Raw genomic sequence first — 19,809 nt, forward strand, 5'->3', positions numbered from 1 at the left:
GATAGTTTTCACTTTAAAAAAAAAACATTTAAAAAACAATAAATAATTGAGCTTTGCAATTTTTTTTTATTTTTTCGTCCTTTCGCCTTTTAACTTAAGATCAGCTTCACGTCAGGAGAGATATCGAGTTTAAAATGACATAAAAATTTTGTTAATAGCGGTATTACGTTTTAAGTTATGATTTTTATGCTTAGTTATATTTTTTGAAAAAAAAACAAAATTTTGTCTTTTTCCCATCATTGAGGCTTCTTTTCTTCTCTTGTCACATTTTTGACAGGTCGGATATACATTATTGGCGTTTTTAGGGAGGAACAATTGAACGCATCAGTTATTCCAGGAAAAGATTAAGGTTTTTAACCGCTTCGACACCGTTTTCTATCAGAGTTTAATGGAAAATGTTTTTCATTGTCGTGGTCAGCATAATGTGGAAAATTGTTTGTTTTAGCAGCCTATTTTTTGGACAAGGAAATTATGTATTGATTTTAGTTGATAACTAAATTTATTCATGAGTTTGAAATCAAATTTTTAGAAAAATGTATAAACGAGTTTTCTAATTTTTTTACTCTGCTGTTCTGTTTATGTTTTATTTGTTACCTCGTCTCAATAACTATAGTTTGCATATAAAATTTTTGGATTAAGGAAAGATCCCAAATGAACATTTCGAATATTTTTAGTGCATCGCTTATCGTTTTTTTGGCCACGATACCGGTTTTGCGCAATAGTCTTTTTTAGTTTTGAATTTGTCTTTGTTTGTTGTTCACTTTGAACGCGTTTGACATAATGTGGATAGTTGTCGGTCTTAGCTTCTTGCTGTGAAAAAACAGAGGAAACAACTTACTGATTTTGATTATGGTCTATTTTTTTCACATATGTAATTGTTGGCGTTCAAAGAAGAATCAATTGATTATATCTTATTTCTTGCGCATTAGGTTATAGTTTTAACGGCACTGACGCAATTTTTGCAATAATTAAAAGATTTTTTTCGTCTGAATTTGTCGTTCATTTTCGTAGACGAACTTCATATTCTGGATAAGAATACGTTTCAAAGTATTCATAATGCAGTATGAAGGAACAGAAAGCTATTCAAAGATTTCAATTGGTATCTATTGGTTTTCATTATGTGAAATTATTTCTTTTTCAAGAAAACATTAATACATTTTTTAAACTTTGTCGTGTTTCTTATTTCTTGTCTACTTGTTATCGAGTCTCATCAAGGACTGGTTCCGTGTTTTCTTTTTCTAGTGATTGCTTTGTTCAGATTTTTGACGCTTTTTGACTTTGTCATTATGTAGCTTTTTGTTTTGAAAGAAAAAAAGGTGTGGATGTAATTGTTTGCTGTTATTCGATTATTTGTTTGCCTTGTGTCGTAGTCTTAATAATGGCAGTTCTCATCGGTCCACTAATGTGACATTATTTATTGTACAAAGTGATTCGAGTTTGCAATTTTTTATACACCAATTAATTCTTTTCTTTTTTTGGTAGACAATTAAATCAAACTTGTGAATAAGCGGGGTCGGAACATTAATTGAAAAACACGAAACATTTTGCTAAAAAATAATTTGCCTGCTTTCCGGTAGATCGCGCAAAAACGTCAGTTTTCAGTTTTTTATCACAGTATACATGACAATGACAATCGGTTCAAGCATAAATTAACGCAAAAGTTATCATCAGCATCAAATATAACCAGCAATCGTGTACCTGCAACTATTATGATCAAAAGTTAATCAAAATTACAAACAATTGACAATGTTCAAACATAATTCAAAATATGCATCGAACATTCGACCATCACTGTTGATATGGTTTAAAATCATAGTTTGTTCAACAAGATGCCCTATTTGTCACACTTTTCTTTGCATTCTTCCAAAGTGTTGTATAGATTGAGACGAGTCGGTCGGTTGCATGTTCGTACAGAAATGCATTTTTTCGCTTCTGTATGGTACATGTACTGAGTTCCATTGCTGCCACAACGCATTATTGGGCCTTCGTATTTGCACGGCTCGTTTATTAGTTTAGAACTTTCATCGCTGAGAACTCCTGAAATTAAAGCAGCAAGCGCAACGATTGCCATGAATGAAAACATATCGAATTAAATAATAACTGTCTGTGACGACGAGTTTCAGTTTAAATGTTACGTGCATTTTATTGCACTATATATACTACCGAAAGAAAAATCGGGAAAAAATCATGCAGGTGAAAACTTTGACTTATGATAACGTTAAGCATTTTAAGGTCGAGAGTCGTTTAAATTGCAGATTCTATATGATAGTGTTCAAAAATAATCAAACCTCAATATTCGTTTGAAAGGTGGAATTATATTGTTAACTGATTTGGTCTATGCGCCACTAATGATTTTGACTTCGACTCTAAAGGTGTTCAATGAAATTTTACTAAATGTTGTTTTATTCTTTATGTGAATTTCATAGTGAGCCTCAAAACTGACAAGTCTCACTAAAAATCGTACGAACTTTAATTGAACGAATTAAGTGTTTACTTTTTACCGCTTTTACTGTTTATGGTGTTGATTACATTTAAAACATTCATTTTAGTAACCAAAAACTAAATTTTTGAGTTTTGACTACAGAAGATTTTTTCTGTATTGTTGTCGCAATCTGAGCAAAGAAAGGTGCTATTGATTTCAGAAGTGGAATAGAAGAAGCTTATTCACGGCCTGAACTTATAGCTAATGAATTTTACAACAGAAATTCAAAAATGTTGAATTTTGCGTTCTGACAATTTTTCTTATTTTTGTTGTCTTGACTTTCACTCCCATTTACTAAAGTGTTCAAAAATCAATAAAAAAGCAAATCAGATTATCAGTTGCCCTAAAAGTCAATGCTTTTTCTCAGATAAAAAATTGACGCAATTCAATATTGTAAAAATTAAGAGTTTTTCGCCGAGACCTGGGTTGTCTTCCATTTGCTTTTTTGTCAATTTTGGTTGTTCACTTATGCACTCATGATTTCTGATTGTTTAAAAGAACAACTGGCTCTCAATGGAAGCATATTTGAAGCTTTCGAATGTCATTTAACTTACTATAATTGCAAAATATTTTGAAAGTTAATAACAAATACTTTCTTAATTTGCCTCTCCATATTGTCTCTTTTCGAATTGTAAGCTTTTCTCGTCAACAAAATCTTCAAGATGCCTCATAATCACATTTGTGTGCTTGTTGTTTAAGGTTTAGTTTGTTAAATATTGTCTGAGTTTCTCAGAATTTGAATTTTTACTGAGGAATTTTCATTTTTGTATATGTAGCTTTATATGGTTTGATAACTAATTTGGCAGAACAGGGTTTTGGCAAGTTCCGGAGGCAGACCTGACAGAACTCTCTCGACTTCGCTTGTAATTTTATAGCATGGGTGAATTTGAGTTTGCATTTTGAATGTTGGAAGTACAAGTGAGTGCCGAGTTGGGATTTCCTCACTTCTGAACTCATTTAAACAAAGTGAGCTTTTGGAGTCTTACGAAAAGTACTTATAAGCTAAATCAGCTGATAAATAGTGAATAAAAATGGGTTGTTACTTGTTAATTTAACAGACGAAAATTTGATCTGAAAACGGGATAGATATGGATTGCGGCACTTCATTTTTTGTTAATTGGTAGAATTAGTCGTTTTCTTGATAAAATTGTCTTTTCACTCTAAAAAAATTGAACACAATTGACTTAAAGAAGCCTTTCCGTTTGTTGTCCATTCTATTGTTCATTTTGTTAAAATAAAGAAAATTAATCTCAGTGGTATCATCCTTTTTATGGTTTTTTAATGTTCTTTCTGTAGTTTTAAGGTTTTATACTAAGGCTCATTACTGAAAGATTTTTATTAGTTTGAAACTAGTTCTAAAGTAAGAAAATATGCTAATTTTATTTGCTTTACTGTAGATGTTTCTTTGGTTCTGTTACAATCTAGTTCACAAAAACTCTGGTTGATTTCTATAGTAGCATAGGAGCAGCTTCTGAAAGGTTGGAATTAACGTCAATATTAATAGTTCTAATGACTGCTGATTTTTTGTTCTCGTCACTATCATTGATTAAAAGTCGCGGGTCCAAATTGAGGCATATCTGATCACAACTTCTTTCAAATGGTTGCTAATTATAAAATAAGTTTATTTTTGACGCTGATTTTTTTGTTTTCTATTTGGTTGTTTTGTTTTTTGTTTTCTATTTGGTTTTGTTTTCTGTTTTCTATTTGGTTCCTCAATTTTGTTTTTTGGGATAAATTTGGTTATTAGCGGTTGGGCTTATCAATTGCTGTGAGTACTGGCCTGTTAAATTGGTTTGATTGAAACTTCTGATTAAAACATCTTGACAGCAAGTTTTTTCCAAACGTTTGTCCATAAAAATAATTGAAGATTTAAATAAATTGCATTTCAATATTGTATTGCCGGCTCGTAAATAATCGCATTAACAATACTTCCTGGTTGTATCGAACTCAATTTTATTTTGGCTAGTGATTTTATATGTTGGAATTGACTTTGAGGTTGTTTTGGATTAACAGAATTTGGAGATTGTTGTTCATTTAGGACCTTTTCTGTTTTTCATTTCAGCATATTCAGCATACGTTGATTTAAAAAACTCATAACAAAATTACTAGAGCAATCTTTTGATAAAATCCATGATTAAGCACTACCCACTTCAATGATGACTTACTTCGTGAAAATGCACCTTCGGTATCTGTTTGAATTTTAATCTTAATTCAGATTTAAAAGGGAGCGCAGAGGTCAATTTTCGTTTACTCTAACCTAACTTAAAAAATTGAACTGAGTATTTAAATTCTAATTGATAATAAATAGAGGCCTGTTGTCTCATAAAAACATTGCAATTTGAAAATCTTTATGAACACAGATTTGATGTTGAGTTTTGGAATGCATTTTTAAAATTGGGATTTTTTTTTCGTTTGTGCCCCCCACTTTGTGGGTGCAAAAGAAACACAGCTTTTTTGTACCTGAATAGTTGCATTAGAAAAAAAAACAAGAAATAGTAAGTGCATATCTATTCGTTTGGTTGCTATCGGTTTTATTTGCTCGTAATTAAAACGTTTCATCGCCAACTACTCGATCATACGAAAATTTTTTCTGCTTTCAAATGGAATAAATTTTAAGTTTATTAGTTAAATAAACTAAGTTTCATTGCACAATTTTTTGGAATTTTAACTCTGGTTATCTTTTCCTTAAGAAGTCCACAATTATTCTATAAATGATTAATCAACTTTTTCGATTTTGTTGGCCAATTTTATTATATTTGTTTGTATTTTCTTGGTCTTGAATATGTAAGATTTTTACGGTCTTGTTTCAAACAAAGTTGTACAAGGCGGTAAAACATATCTGAATACGTTGTTGAATTTTTTTGACAAGATTGCCGTTCAACTTCAATTAGACGCTTTAATCAATTCTCGTTGCTATAATAACAGTTTCATACTTTACCAGAGAAATAACATGTTAACACTCAATTTGTATAACAAATCTGCTCAGTCATTAGACTACGAGTTTACCAACCGCTCATATCACCACTTATCATAAGAAAATTGACCATAAAGGAGTGTTAAACGTGCAGTTCAAAAACGACAACAGTTGTTTTTTTTATACAACTGTTGTTATCGCACCGAAAACTGATTAAAAACCGACCTTTTCCGATTGTGCCCACATATGTTATGCTCCCTCCGTAGCAGAGCACGTGTAATTACATGCTAAATCATAATTAAAATATGACACATGCGTCAAATACTTTTCACTCACTAAGCTGGCAGGGGGAAAAACGGAAAAGATCTTTAAAAACATCACTACATGGCTTTTATTGTCATCTCAAAGTTATTCAACTGCTCGACTTCGCCTTGCTATTTGATAACTTCCTTATGGCAGTACACGTCACCAAAACAACACGTGTTGTTAGAGAATGCAAGCAGGCTCAAACAAAATTGAAAAATTTTGCAAAGTGGAATACCTGCAAATAGGAAAATTTAAAGAACAAAACACACGAAGGACGCTGATTCTAATATTCTTATTATATGCATTAAGTTTAAGCATTATTTTTGATAAACCGGATTATTTCTACCAGTGTCCGCAGAATACCTTTTTCCCTTCTTTCCCTTCTTTCACAACTGGTCCGAAAACCGCAAGACTTTTTTTAGCCAAACCCTTCAAAGCCGACCCATCCAACGGGTTTCCTTTTATATTCCATTTGGGCTGAATAAATAAATGTTCTTTAATTAAATGGATTCATATTAGTGATCTGTGAATTTTGTGAACAAATGTTTCAATCGTGATCTGATCTGTTACCGGTTTTTTAGTTCCTTAAATTCTTAGAGACTTAGAGCCCGAATTGAGACAGGATGTAAATCTTGCAAGATCTTGCAAAAATCCTGCAAAATATTGTGCCCCGCGCCGTTTTAGGAGTTAGGTTTTGGCGCTTGCGTTCCGTTTTTCCCTCCCCATTTAAGGTCCGGCGCGAGATTTTGGTGTTTCTTGCTGGGCTTTGCTTTACCCTGGTGTGCTTTGGCGTGGTTTGGGCGTACCCTTGCGCTTAGGTGCTCGGGATTTCTTTGCTGTTCTGTGTTGTTCAGTTTTATCTTTCTCTGCATGATTCGGTGACACACGAGGGCGAAGAGACAACACCTGAGGACGCTTGAAAACGAAGAGAAAAAAATTGTTTAGAAAAAATTAAAAAATGAAAAAAAAAAGATCAGCGAAGGGAGTGGTATGCTGTCCGTTGTGTTTTTGCGCGAGATTGGTTTCGATGTGATTTATTTATTAATTTTATTGTGTTGTTTCTTTTAAATTAAAATTTCATCTGCTTTCCTCAGTTTCTTCTCATGAGACTTAGGCCTAGGATAGGAACGTCGTTGTTAATCTTGAAAGACAATCTTGCAAAATTTTCTTGCAAGATTAACATCCTGAATCGACTAGGTAGTCCCATTTTTGACCCGTTTTGAGATGTCGAAAAATATCCAAGCTGAGAGCTTTAATGTGCACAAGAGATATGCACATGTGCAATTAGAAGCAAATTTCCTTGGTTTTGACGTAAAATGCAGTTTGTTGTCACCTGAATTAGCTTGCGGGGCAAAGAATTAAAAATAATGTTGAGAAAACTGACAAATTTTGTTTTTTTTTTCTCAGATAAATATTTTATTTATTTTTATATACAAATGTTCCATATTTAAACTTTTCATGTAAATTAAAGTTATAGCTTTTTTACAGCATTTTCAAAAAAAATAGGTCATCCTGGAGCCCTGGATAAATTCTTCGAGACCCATGCACGTTAAAAACAAAAACTATGATACTATAAACAGTTCATTAGTTTGTTAGTCAGTGAGATGCTTCCTTGTCAATAACGTTCTATCTATATGAAGGTTTTGGTTATGGATTTTCTTCTTCAATGAGCTATATATTTTTTTCGGCCATTCGTTAAGAATTTTTTTATCTAGTTAACTTTGACAACATGGAAACCACTTATAGCATTGTTGAGTTTTTCGGTGTCCCGCTTTTTCACCCCTAATCATTTAACCCCGATTTATTCACCCCTGTATCATTTAACCCCTCTATCTTTTAACCCCTCTATCTAATGGGTGCAATTATTCCTTTGTTCTCTAGAGAAGAGCAAATGCAAGCTGAGTAATCCTTATAAAATCTCCCTACTGTGACAATTTTACGCATCTATTGCTGCAATTTGTTCTCTAAAAGGCACTGCGTACTTGCCACACTTTAGAACTGCTTCTTAGAGTGTCGAGTTGTAATTTGGCTCGCATCCTGAATTAGCGTTTGGCTGCTGTATATTGTCTCTGAAACACTGGATGTTTATGAATCATGGATGATGTTGACGAAACCATTTTCGAGTCACTTTTTCTGGCTCTAGTCATTTGTTGACGGAATTAGGAGAACTTATTTGTAAGGGATCCTTTTCAGTGAGTGAAACTGATCGGTCATGTCACTGATCGGTCAAAACAACAGCAGGACAAGTCCTGACACAGTTCAAAGAAATTTTGTTGACTGAACAAAAAACTAGACCTAAACTGGACTATGAATGGGTTAGGAAAATCACTCAGAGAAAAAATCTAATAAATAATTGAAAAAAAAAACAATCAAAAGGAAATTGCCGCATGTGATCAAAAAACCACAATCGAGAATGCGAATTTTTGTTCAAACACTGTTTTCTCACTCTACTTTAGAATAAGAGAAAAGAAATCACATTTTAAACTAACAGAATGTTTTTTTTAAATCTGTGTGAGATCTTCGAAACGAATTTGAGTTTTGTGAAGACATTTGGGTGATATCGCATTAACAATTTTTGGTTCAAAAGCGTTGACCAAGTTTTTGAACCAAAAATCATTCAAACTGGTACACACCGTGATTTTCTCAATAACTGGCAAAACTTTGTAGAGATATATCATGCTTTTCTACTTTATAGTATGAAAATATCAAGATTCTTACTGAGCTCAAACCCACCAATCCAGCATTTGTCTTGCTAAGCAATCTTTGATTTTCTCAATCTCAGGTAATGTAACATAGTCTAAGTTAATTTTTTACAAAAATATACATATAAAGGATATATAATGATCTTTCAGTGTGTTTCAAACTGAGAATAATGCAAATTGAATATTTACTATTATATAGTTTCATTTTTGTGGTTCATATTCTCTGTGATAACGTTCTGACTGAGTCTTAGTCTAAGTACAGTTTAGTGAAATGATCATTTCTCGGAGACCGAGGAATTATTTTGCATTTTATCACGTCATGATAAAATGAGGTCATAAGGCGAAACAAAACGCCATTTTTGTTTATCTTCATTGTAAAAATTGGATCTAAGTTAACTAAAACTCAGCTAGAACAAAGAATGATATGAACACTCTTTTCTGACTTTTTGTCCTTCTTTTTTTTTCTGTTTGCAAAATTTTTTTTAGAAACAATAAGGTTTTCATTATTTTTAAGACATCGCACTCATATACCAGCAATAGAATATACAAAAATTCGAACATACCACAAAAGATCCTGATCAGACATCAATGAGCAAATTTAGCGGCAATAGTAAACTTCAATTTAAATGTTATTCAGTTCTGTTATTCCAGTCATTTGTGATCGTCGATTCTTGATCTGTTTTTGTTTAAAACCACTAATTAAAACACTGATTTACGCGCTATTTTCCAGACAATTGACATACCTAGAGTTCAAAGTAGTTTAAATGACTAACAGGATGGTGTACACTCATTTGTTTGAATTTGGAATTCTTTGTCTCCAACGAAAACTAGTTAGCGCCCAGAAATTTTTTGGGATTCAAATGTTTCGAGAATTTGTTTCTCCAAAAAATTCTCAAACCGTGATTGTTCATTTTTTTCCTTTCAGTGCTATGGCATTGTGTTCCACTTTGAAAAGTTCATGACACGTTCCTTTGTAAAATTCATCGCACGTTCCTCAGCACACATTTGTGTGATGCTTTTGTTGCGAAATAGTTAGTTGCCACGGATACAATCGTATCCTTCGTTAAAGAAAACTCATTGTTCCAGAAATGTTTATCACATTTTTCTTTCAATCGCTAAGGCAACTGAAACCCAGCTAGAAACAAGGAGTGGATGTTTAATGTTTTGTAAGAAAAGTCAGGTTTTGAAATATAATAGTCTAGCTCAAACAATTAAGAAAATCTGATTATTTTTTTTTGGGCAAGCTCATTTTTTCATAAGTTTATATTTCTTTTTGGGATTTCATGAGGTAACTAGTTTTTCTAAACAAACTTCTTTGGTACAATTTTTTAATTAAAAAATAGGCCAAGCTGGCAATATAGCGATTTTGTGATGAAATTAGTTGAGATTAAATGACTCGCACTTAGAGGTCATCAATATCTACAAACTGGTAAATTTTAAATAGTTTTTGTTTCTTCTGCTGTGATGAAGAACAGTAGTCAAAAAGACTGATTAACGAGTTATAGAGAACTAAACTAAAACGTGTACACAACTTAATTGTCTTGAAATTTTGGTCTATCAAATTTGACTGCAATAGTTTTTTTGATGATACAGATGCATTGCTTTTTAATTTGAAAAAGTAAGATGAAAAATCCTTTTCTGACATTTTGTTGCGTTTACTTTTTCTGTTATCAAAAAATATTGAAAAACAATAATGTTTTCTTTTATTTTTATTTACTGGTCTCACTCAAATTCCAGAAGTACAGTCTCTACGACTCCTGATCAGACATCAACGTGCAAATCTATTTACAATTGACGAGTTTAAGTTGAAAGCTTATTCTTTTTTGAAATTCCAATAGCTTGTCATTGTCGCTCCTTATTGTGTTTTTACTTATAATCATTATTTTGAGAGACTGATTGACACGTCGTTTTTCACAGAATTGACATATCTACAGTTGAAAGTAGTTTAAATGGCTAACGTGGCGGTGTGTTCTCACTTGATTGAATTTGGAACCCTTCGTCACGAAAAAAAATGGTTTATGCCAAAAAACTTTTAATGAAGTCATATGTTCGAGGAGGCCTGAAACTGAGATTGTTCATTGTTTTTGCAATTTCAAGCTTTGGTATTTTGTCTCGCATTAAATATTTCATCACACATTCCTCAGCAAACAATTGTGTGATACTTTTGATATATAGTAAAAAGTTGCCGCGGGTACAAAAACTTCCCTCGTTAAAGATTACTCCTTACTCCAGAAGTAATTTTCTTTGAAATCCATTGATTTATAATAGCGTAAACATATGCAGGTTAGTTAGATTCAACAGGTTATGAATAGGCTTGATAACCTACTCAGGTGATGGTTTGAAGCAGTTTTGGTTAGATAGGAAACTAAGTTTACACGTCATGTTTAATTCAGTTTCTCATGATATTCAATTTTAAAAAATTGAAAAAGAATTTATGAACTATTTATCAATTTATCGACATTTTTGGCTCAAGTGGCTTTATTAATACCAAAATTGAAATACTCAACGAAGTGTTTGTAATTTTTGCAAACAATAGCACCAACTGGAAGAACATATAAAGTTTCACATATGAGACTAACAGAGGATTTATTGTTAACAAAATTGATTGAAAAGCGATTAAAGTTGAAAATAATAAATTCCTGAGTTGCTCATCATACAACTTTCTTTGATTCCATACAAGGTCATATATTACTACTAAGTACAAAGGTCATATTTGTGCTTTTTGAAGTGCTAATGAGGTTAAATTGTGCATTAGGTCCTGATTTTAAGGGATCGTTTATGATTTCTCAGATTTCATTCAAGGTTCAATCATAGTTTCGTTGGTTCCGTGCAAGATCAGACCAGGAAATACGTAACAATTTATGTGACTTCACATACGGTCTTTGTGAGACCTCGGAAGTGGCGACACTGGTTACGAAACTATTTAGATACATGAGATACCTGTTTTGACATTGTTTAGTATCATTTGTTGAATTTCAGGTAAATATCAACCTCATCTTTTTGTAGGGCAATTTTTACAACGCTTAAGCAAATGCACCGTGTTTTGTTAATGCAATCTACCTATGTATACAAGCTTTAAATTACCATTAACAGATAATTACATCACAAGTAGCAAATAAATAGCGATTTATTTTTGAAATGCAAAATAATAACAAGTTTCCATGTGAGACACGGAAGTGGTTAATTCCTAATTAAATAAGCTTGATTCCAGTACAATCGATAAACAATACTGATAAACATCAACAGTTGGTTAATTCCGGTTTTAAGTTATGGTATTTTTCATCGTCAAAATTCAAAATCTTGAAGTCAACTGTTCGCGCTTCCGGTCGCAACGATTGAACGTATTTGTCCAGCATTTCCATAACCTTGTTCAAATTCTGCGAAACACCTTTCCTTATTGGGTTGCGCTCAAAGTGTGGGTGCCATTCAACCATCATAATATTAACGTACTGAAGTGACCCGCTGAAGATCAAATCCGGAACTACGTCGACTTCTGATCCCTCGATATCCATTTTCATTGCAACTCTGGGAGGAATATCGGCTAATTGACCTTTATCGGCTAAGTGCGCAAGATTGGGCAGCTGAGGCAGACGTCTATTTGCAACCACTTGGTTCACAAACTCACTAAGCCGAATTAAAGTAACGTTTTTGTACTTATTTCCGTCCGTCTTTTTCGAAGTTTGCATAATTTCAGGGGGTAAAATTCCCCCTCCCCATTCAAAATTTGCGTGTGAATTGTCTGAAAAAAATTTGGTGACCCCGTTTTTGTTAGAAACTCCGGACTCTGTGAAAAAGTGAACATTCCAGCCGTGACATTTTTGGTAATTTTTCACAATTTCTTTCAAATATTGTGTATGGTGTGAATTTGGCTCGAAACCTACCGAACAAACGTAGGAATCTCCGGGTTTCATAGAGCGTTCAATTTTGGACCGCTTTTCGAATGGTCCAAAAAATTGGGCAAATATTTTATGAACTGGCGCGTCTAGAAACAATTGGGGTTCGTAAAGTTTCCGGACTTGTACGCCAATATTGGAACCAACGTCCAAATAAACGTGATAGCATCCATCTAAGATATTTGCGGATTTATTCCAAGTTTTAACTGGTAATGGCTTAAAAAAAGTGTTTACTCTGTGTGAAAAAATGTTACTATAGCTCGCTGAGTTTTCATTATAGTTTGAAAACGGCTTGAAGGAATTCCGCCGATTGAAATGCGATGATACCGCCAGCATTGTTAGAATAACGCCCATAACTGATAATGATGTTTTAAGGTTATTGTTCGAGTTGAATAAACGAAACACCATCTTGATAATTTTTGTAAGGATAAAAGAAAAGTTGTTAAAATTCAGACAATATATTGCACTTATTATCGATCACAGCAACAACCAGATTTTATAAAGTTCTTCTGAGCGCTTGAAATGAAGTAATATATTTTTCTACCCAGTGAGTGCCATATTAAAAGAAAAGTAATAATATTGTTTTAGAAAGACTCACGTAAAATTGGAGTTTAAGTTGAGACAAGTACGTAATTCACTTTGAGCAGGACTGAAGATAAATTGACAAAAGTTTTTGAAAATATGAATTGAAAAATGTTTCTTACAAAATGTTTACAAAAAATTTTGCTAAAGACTAAACTTTTGTGATCATTTAAACTCAGAGAATTTTAAAGGCTTTCAATTAATGGTAACCACTACAACGTAATTATGTTTCCAATATTATTTAAACAACCCTGGTCTTATTTTTTAAGAAACTAGTCTACCTTAATTTCTGTTGAAGATGAAGATAAAACTTAAAAAAATCAAAAGAACTTGCATTTGAAACAAAATCACCAAAACTTTGTATTTGCATTGACATTTTACTGAAATTTCACAAATTAAAAAAATGACAAAAAACAAAAACCAGTTAAAAGAACCGAGCGTGTAGTTATATATTTATATATATATATATATATATATATATATATATATATATATATATATACATTTTATATATATATATAAGAGCATACATACACACACGCATATATATATATATATATATATATATATGTATATATATATATATATATATATATATAAATATATATATATATATATATATACATATATATATATATATATATATATATGTATATGTGAAAATATATATGTATATGTGAATATATATATATATATATATATATATATATATGTATATATATATATATATATAAATATATATATATATATATATATATATATATATATATGTATATGTGAAAATATATATGTATATGTGAATATATATATATATATATATATATATATATATGTATATATATATATATATAAATATATATATATATATATATATATATATATGTATATGTGAAAATATATATGTATATGTGAATATATATATATATATATATATATGTTATATTTAAATAATATATGTATATATATATATATATATATATATATATAGTCGAAAAAATTAAAATTTTGTTTGAAATGCACCTTGGGCTTTTGACTAAATTTTTTTTCAATCACTCGGCACAATAATGTTGCTTGTCATTAACAAGACTTGACTTTAAGAATCGAGAAACGACAAAACAAATACATTATTTACGGTAAATTTCAATATCTGTTTTTTTTGTTAAAAAAACAAACGAGGTCACAATCGGAAAAAAACAGACTGCCAAATAACTTGTACTTTATTTCAAATTAGATGGGAACTGTCCTCAATGAGCCTTGGAAACAATACAGAAAACAAGGATAAAATAGGGCAAAGTCATGAAAAAGCATCAGTTTTCATTTAAAAATAACGGATAGGTTGTTTTGCATCTACATCGGAGCCACTGTGAACTCTTATTAGTGAGACATCGTTGAAAGCCAATGAAATCATACATTGGATTAAAACTTGGATGAAAACGTTGTCGAAGTTGTAAAGATCACAAATTACTCAATGAAACAATTGTTCAACTGCTATCAGTTGCAAAACCAATGAGATCCGTCATCAGACAACCAGCCTTAATAATGCTGCTCATGCGAATAACAAAATTAGCAAGTAGTTGTTCAATGTAATCAAAATGAACCATTTTGGCGATAAAATTTCATAATTTCAAAATAAAACGATGCATTTTGATTAATGATTGTTTGAAGTCAGCGAAATAACGGTAATATTTTTGTTTCAGAACACTCTTAAAGTAAAAAGGAAGTGAAGCTGGCTAACTTTTGAGATTATTCAAAAAATGTTCAGCAGTTTTAGGCCGCTACTTCCGGCTAAAAAAACGTGTTTGTGCTTTGTGCCACATTTGATGAAAAAAGTTTGAATTTTGAACAATGAACCAATTTTTGAACTCAAATTGTCAGATCAAACAAGTCAATAAACCTCTTTTATGTTCATAGGCGAAACCAATAACAAATTGTTAACAGTTTTAACACAGTTCAGCAAATTTGAGTAAAAACTGAACAAAAATCCCAGAAAACTCGAAAAATTCTAACGGATATCATTCCAAAGTCCACAACATGTTAAGCAATGATAAATGCCTGGAAAAAAATGTATTACGAAATAAATTAGTTCTATATTTTAAGCTGTATGGGTTTTCCAATGACACCACTCACATTTTTCTATGACTAATGTATTGACTGGACAAAAAACCCAATTGAGCAGATAGTTCGTTCTCCACTAAGGTGGGTCCGAAAACTGCGAAAAATGTGTTTTTTTTTCTATTTTTGTACGCGGGTGTTCACTGAACTAAAAATTATGGCATTTTCTCAAGGTCTTACTGCCCCATATGCCTTCCAAAACCAAAAAAAAAATGTTTTGATATGTTACTTTACAAACAAGGGGCTTTCGAATGATGTTACTGATAACGTCTCATGACAAATATATCGGTACATATTTGAATGAGCAAAAACAATTTCTTGACCAGTTCTTGGCATTTCCTTCATTAGGTATCAAAAAATCATCTTTGAAAATAACTTTGTAATCTACAAATATATTAATAACTATATAATAACTATAATCCATATGGAAATGTTGGGAATGAAAACTAAATGGGCATTGTTTATAATGTAAAGATAGAGATTTAATGTAAAGGAGCTAAATTGTAATTAAAGCAGTAGTAAAAACGAATTTATGCACGTATCGTAACGTAGCGTAAAAAATAGGTCAAATGAGCATCTGCATAAAAATTAATCACAAAACTCAACAAACTATTCAATAATTCTGAACTTGGAGAACTATCTCGTTGTGGGGCACAGTTTTTTGCAGTACATTGACACTATAAATTATTATAACTTATAGGGAACTTTCAACTTAAGTGTTCCCAATTAAATATGGAACGCATAAACTGAGATAAATCAACTCGGTTCATTACCAGAAATTCGAACTGCATAGAAACATAGAATTAAACATTCACTGTAAAATTTGCTCTAGTTTTTGATTTCACATTCAAAATTGTTTTCTATGTTGTAAAAGCTGATATGAACAGTAAGAAAGCTGAAATAAAGGAACCGAAAAAAAGCGGATGATGTAAAATGATAGTAAAATTATGGATCGAGCAATTATGAGTTCTTCCAAAAATCATAGCATAGTTAGAAGTGAGTATTGTTCGAGAGTTCTTCATCGAAAATCGCATAAACTTGAATCGAAAGCAGAAAATCAAAACGATGCCTGAACAAAAAAACTTCAAGTTAGCAGCGCTCAGTACATATTTAATCATATGTTTGTCTATTTTAATTTTTGTTACTTTTATGATTTCAAAAATGTGCAATGCAAGTTTTTCGAAATATAACAAGAATTATTAAACTTTGCAGCTCTACAGACGTTTTCCTGGTAAAAAGGATACACGCTTTTCACGCTTGCTCATAATAAACATTGCCTTGAATATGGCATGCTAAGTATATTAATGCCCTTAGATATAGTTACTATCGACGCGTTATATTTAGTTTCAGACGTTACTTCTAATTTTTTTGAAAACTTTAAACATGAGTAAATACGGTATCTGAAAAAGATCATGAATTAAGTTTTTCGTGTAGTCTTTTCTCTCAGTTTTTGCTCAAGGATCGTTCACAAGTATTACTATAAGCGTTGCAGATTTTTCATGTCATAGGAAAAAAAACGTCAGTTTTTAGAGTGAATAATTTTGGCATCCTCAGATATGAGTTGTACAGACAGTAAAATTCAAAATAAATGAACTAACAAACATCGAATTCCTTTGAAATATTTTTGAATCTTACATACCACACTTTAGTCAACCTGGTATTTTCTCATAGCATCTAGAAATGCTTAATCTGTTTTTAAAACTATCTGAGCAACCATGAATCCTATGAGTTTCAAGAGGATAATATTTCCTAAATTTCCCTACAAACCAAAAAGAGTTTTAAACAATTTTGAGGAATCACAAAATTGTGAAAACAAAAAGCACAATGAGAGAAGCAGAGGAACAAAAAAACAGCCCTCGCATTGAAAACAGTGAGTAGTACTAGGGATAATTTTTAAAAGTTGCAAGTAATCAACAAAGTAATTCCACAAGTTTTCAAAGAGAACCCAAAAACCTGTTAAGAAAAGTTCCCATTAAAAAGAAAGTAAACTTTTCAAAAAGAAATTGAAAATTTTTAGTATTTCGCATTGTTTTCTACGAGAATGTGCTTCCAGCCTTTCATTCAGTTTATTCGATTTTTTCTCAAGAGCTAGGTGCAAAAAAATTACATAGTTTTCTTTAATTTAATTTGTGAGATATAGATTTTTTACAACTTTTTTCTACTCAACGAACGAAAATATGTAAAAAAAGGAAAAGCAAGAACCAGTAATTTTTAATGAAAAGATATTTAAAAAAATCAGACAATGTAGGGGCTTTAAATTTCCAACTATTGGTTGGATTATGAAAAAACAAAGAGAAAAGTAGAACAGAACAAAAAGGCTCATTACTGTGCGTCTGCACATAATGGTCCGACACTGCACATCTTCTTTCTTGAATTAATTATCTACGATATGAGAAGCTTAGAATTTTGATTAGAAATATGAGTAAAAAGAATTGTTTCCAACCCTAAATACTAAATGAATCATAAAATGCCCATCCGCATTAGAGAATTTATTGTGTGAGCCATTGACAAAAACAAAAGGCCATATAAGAGACAAAAAAGAAAAAAAAGAATAAAATATTTCCCTAAATAACCAATAAAATTCAACAACTAATTTTAAAAGAACATTATAACAAAGTCAAAATATCAATTAAAGCCAAAAACACACTATCTTGTACTGAACTCACAAACAGATGCGACTTTTCCACAATAGCATTAGATAACCAGTCGACAAAACGAGGAAAAGAGCGGCAAATTTTGAAAGTTCATTGAATTTCTTTAATTTAGAAAATCACAAGAGTCATGTAAAACATTAGATTTTAACCAAAAAAATTAGTTAAATTTGCTCATATAAGTCTTCAGGAAACCAGTGGGAGTTTTTTTTCGTAAAATTTTTTATCCACTGGTCAGGGCGTCAACATTACAACTGATAGCAAAACAGAGAAAAAAATACAATAAAAAATAATACACGAAACACAAAGTATTGAAGCCATTAAGATCATCAACTATTATCTGACAATTTTATATAATGAATTCAATTATTTTTTGTTTTGTTGCAGTTTATAATTAACTGAATTAGTGTATACGTTCACATGGGTCTCTTTTATAAATCAACGGGATTTAATATCAACGTAATTATTTCTGAAGACAACCAAAAGCAACAGAAAAATGATCATTCTGAACAATTTTATGCAAACGCATCGTTTCCTTGATATAAAACATCTGCTGTAACTGATGCCATTAGAGATGACAAAACCTAAATCAAAAGAAATCAGATAAGAGCTCTTCTTGATGACATTAATTTTCAAGATGACAATAATGAACAAAAGGTAAAATTGATTAAAAAATCTAAAAATTTGAAACTTAATAAAATTATTTTTATCAAAATCTAAAGATATTAATTGATGGTCTTGAATAAATTCATTAACAATTTTAAAAAAAGTTATTGGGAACTGTTATTAATTACAAAACTCCTTAAGGCCACATAAATAACAACAATAGGCAACTACAACAAATAACAACAACATAAATAACAACTACAGGCAAGAAGCATTAAAAATGCGAGAAAAAAGTGTCGGAGTTATTCAAAAACGAATCAATAATAAAACTTTCGGATATGTTAACTTGATTTGTTTCTCAGCCAATGGTATCTCTCAGTATTGTGTTAATTTGATGTCAATAAATCAACAAATAATTACTATTAGAGGAAAAAACATTCAATTTTAAAGACATTTCAGTGTATCGAAGACATAATGACCCCTAGCTTCACACGGAAAACAATAAACACCCTGCATTACACTTCAATCAAAGAGTTTCTTCATTAATTAGAAATAGCCTTAGGATTACAAAATCGACAATAATGGAAGCCATCATAAGCACTTTGTTGATAACCCTCTCTAAGTTCAACTAAGTTTTTCTTCAACGCAACTGGCAATTTTGGATATTATGATAGCATGAGGGGAATTCAAAAAGAACCAAAATTTTGAAAAACAATTTTTGAGTTCCGTCATTACTGCTACCATCCGACAGTTTCAGTGAAATCAGTTTGTAAAGCTGGCAACGTTCAATTTTGTTTCCGAAAAATGTTTCAAGTTCTTAATAGCCAACAAGAAAGCATTCGTAAGTGGGATTTCTCTTTCATGAAATCTTGATATGAAAAGTGAGTTGTCTCTGAAACATGAAAAAAAAATTTGTGAAGGGTGAAAAAAAATGTAAATAGAGCTTTTATTTTTACAACAGTTGTCCAGAAAAATTCGAATTCTTTAGATTGCAAACTTCCCAATGAGACCAAAACTAGCTTTTTAATTGTTGCTTGTTCTTTAAGAAAACAAAATTGATCACTTGTAAACCAAAAATTCTAAAAATGGCGATAAAAAGGTGAACAAAATGACCCCAAAATATGGAATTTTCATAAAGATTTCAAACCTCAATTACTCCTCGAATAAAAATAATTTTAAAAAGTTTTCATTTTCAAGAGTCTACGCTTGAAGTGTTTTTTAATTATAAGGCTCATTATTCTCTGCGATGACTATATCGATTGGCTAAAATGGACTGAGCAAAATGAAAAAAAATCCCATTTGAGTATATAGTTCCTCCCACCACTAACTGGGTTTCGGAACAACAATCGTGTGAATTGGCTATTTGTTATTTGTTACTGTTGTAAAGCTGGTCCATATTTTTAAGTAATCACATACGTCAATTTTTGGAACTTCATAAAATTGCGCAAGCGAAGTTTAATTTTTCAGGATAAAACAAATAATATCAACAGTTAATAATAATATATAACTATATAGGGGGATCCAGTTTACCAGTTTTTAATAAACACTTTAACTACAGTTT

The 19,809-nt window shown here is 31.3% G+C and overlaps 1 protein-coding gene across 1 annotated transcript; it reads right to left on the minus strand.

The window, feature by feature from the left end:
• Positions 1 to 11,020: 11,020 nt before the first annotated feature.
• LOC142345275 (uncharacterized) lies at positions 11,021 to 12,990 on the minus strand. The gene has a single exon (XM_075397255.1). It carries the CDS (start codon positions 12,703 to 12,705, stop codon positions 11,644 to 11,646), a length of 1,062 nt encoding a protein of 353 aa, XP_075253370.1. The 5' UTR covers positions 12,706 to 12,990; the 3' UTR covers positions 11,021 to 11,643.
• Between the last annotated feature and the right edge of the window lie 6,819 nt (positions 12,991 to 19,809).

The sequence above is a fragment of the Convolutriloba macropyga genome, chromosome 9 (assembly GCF_964194025.1).
Source record: "Convolutriloba macropyga chromosome 9, txConMacr16.3, whole genome shotgun sequence".
NCBI lineage: Eukaryota > Metazoa > Xenacoelomorpha > Acoela > Convolutidae > Convolutriloba > Convolutriloba macropyga.

Excerpts from the sequence above, each read along its gene's own strand:
- LOC142345275 (XM_075397255.1), bottom strand. The coding sequence starts at position 12,705 with ATGGTGTTTCGTTTATTCAACTCGAACAATAACCTTAAAACATCATTA.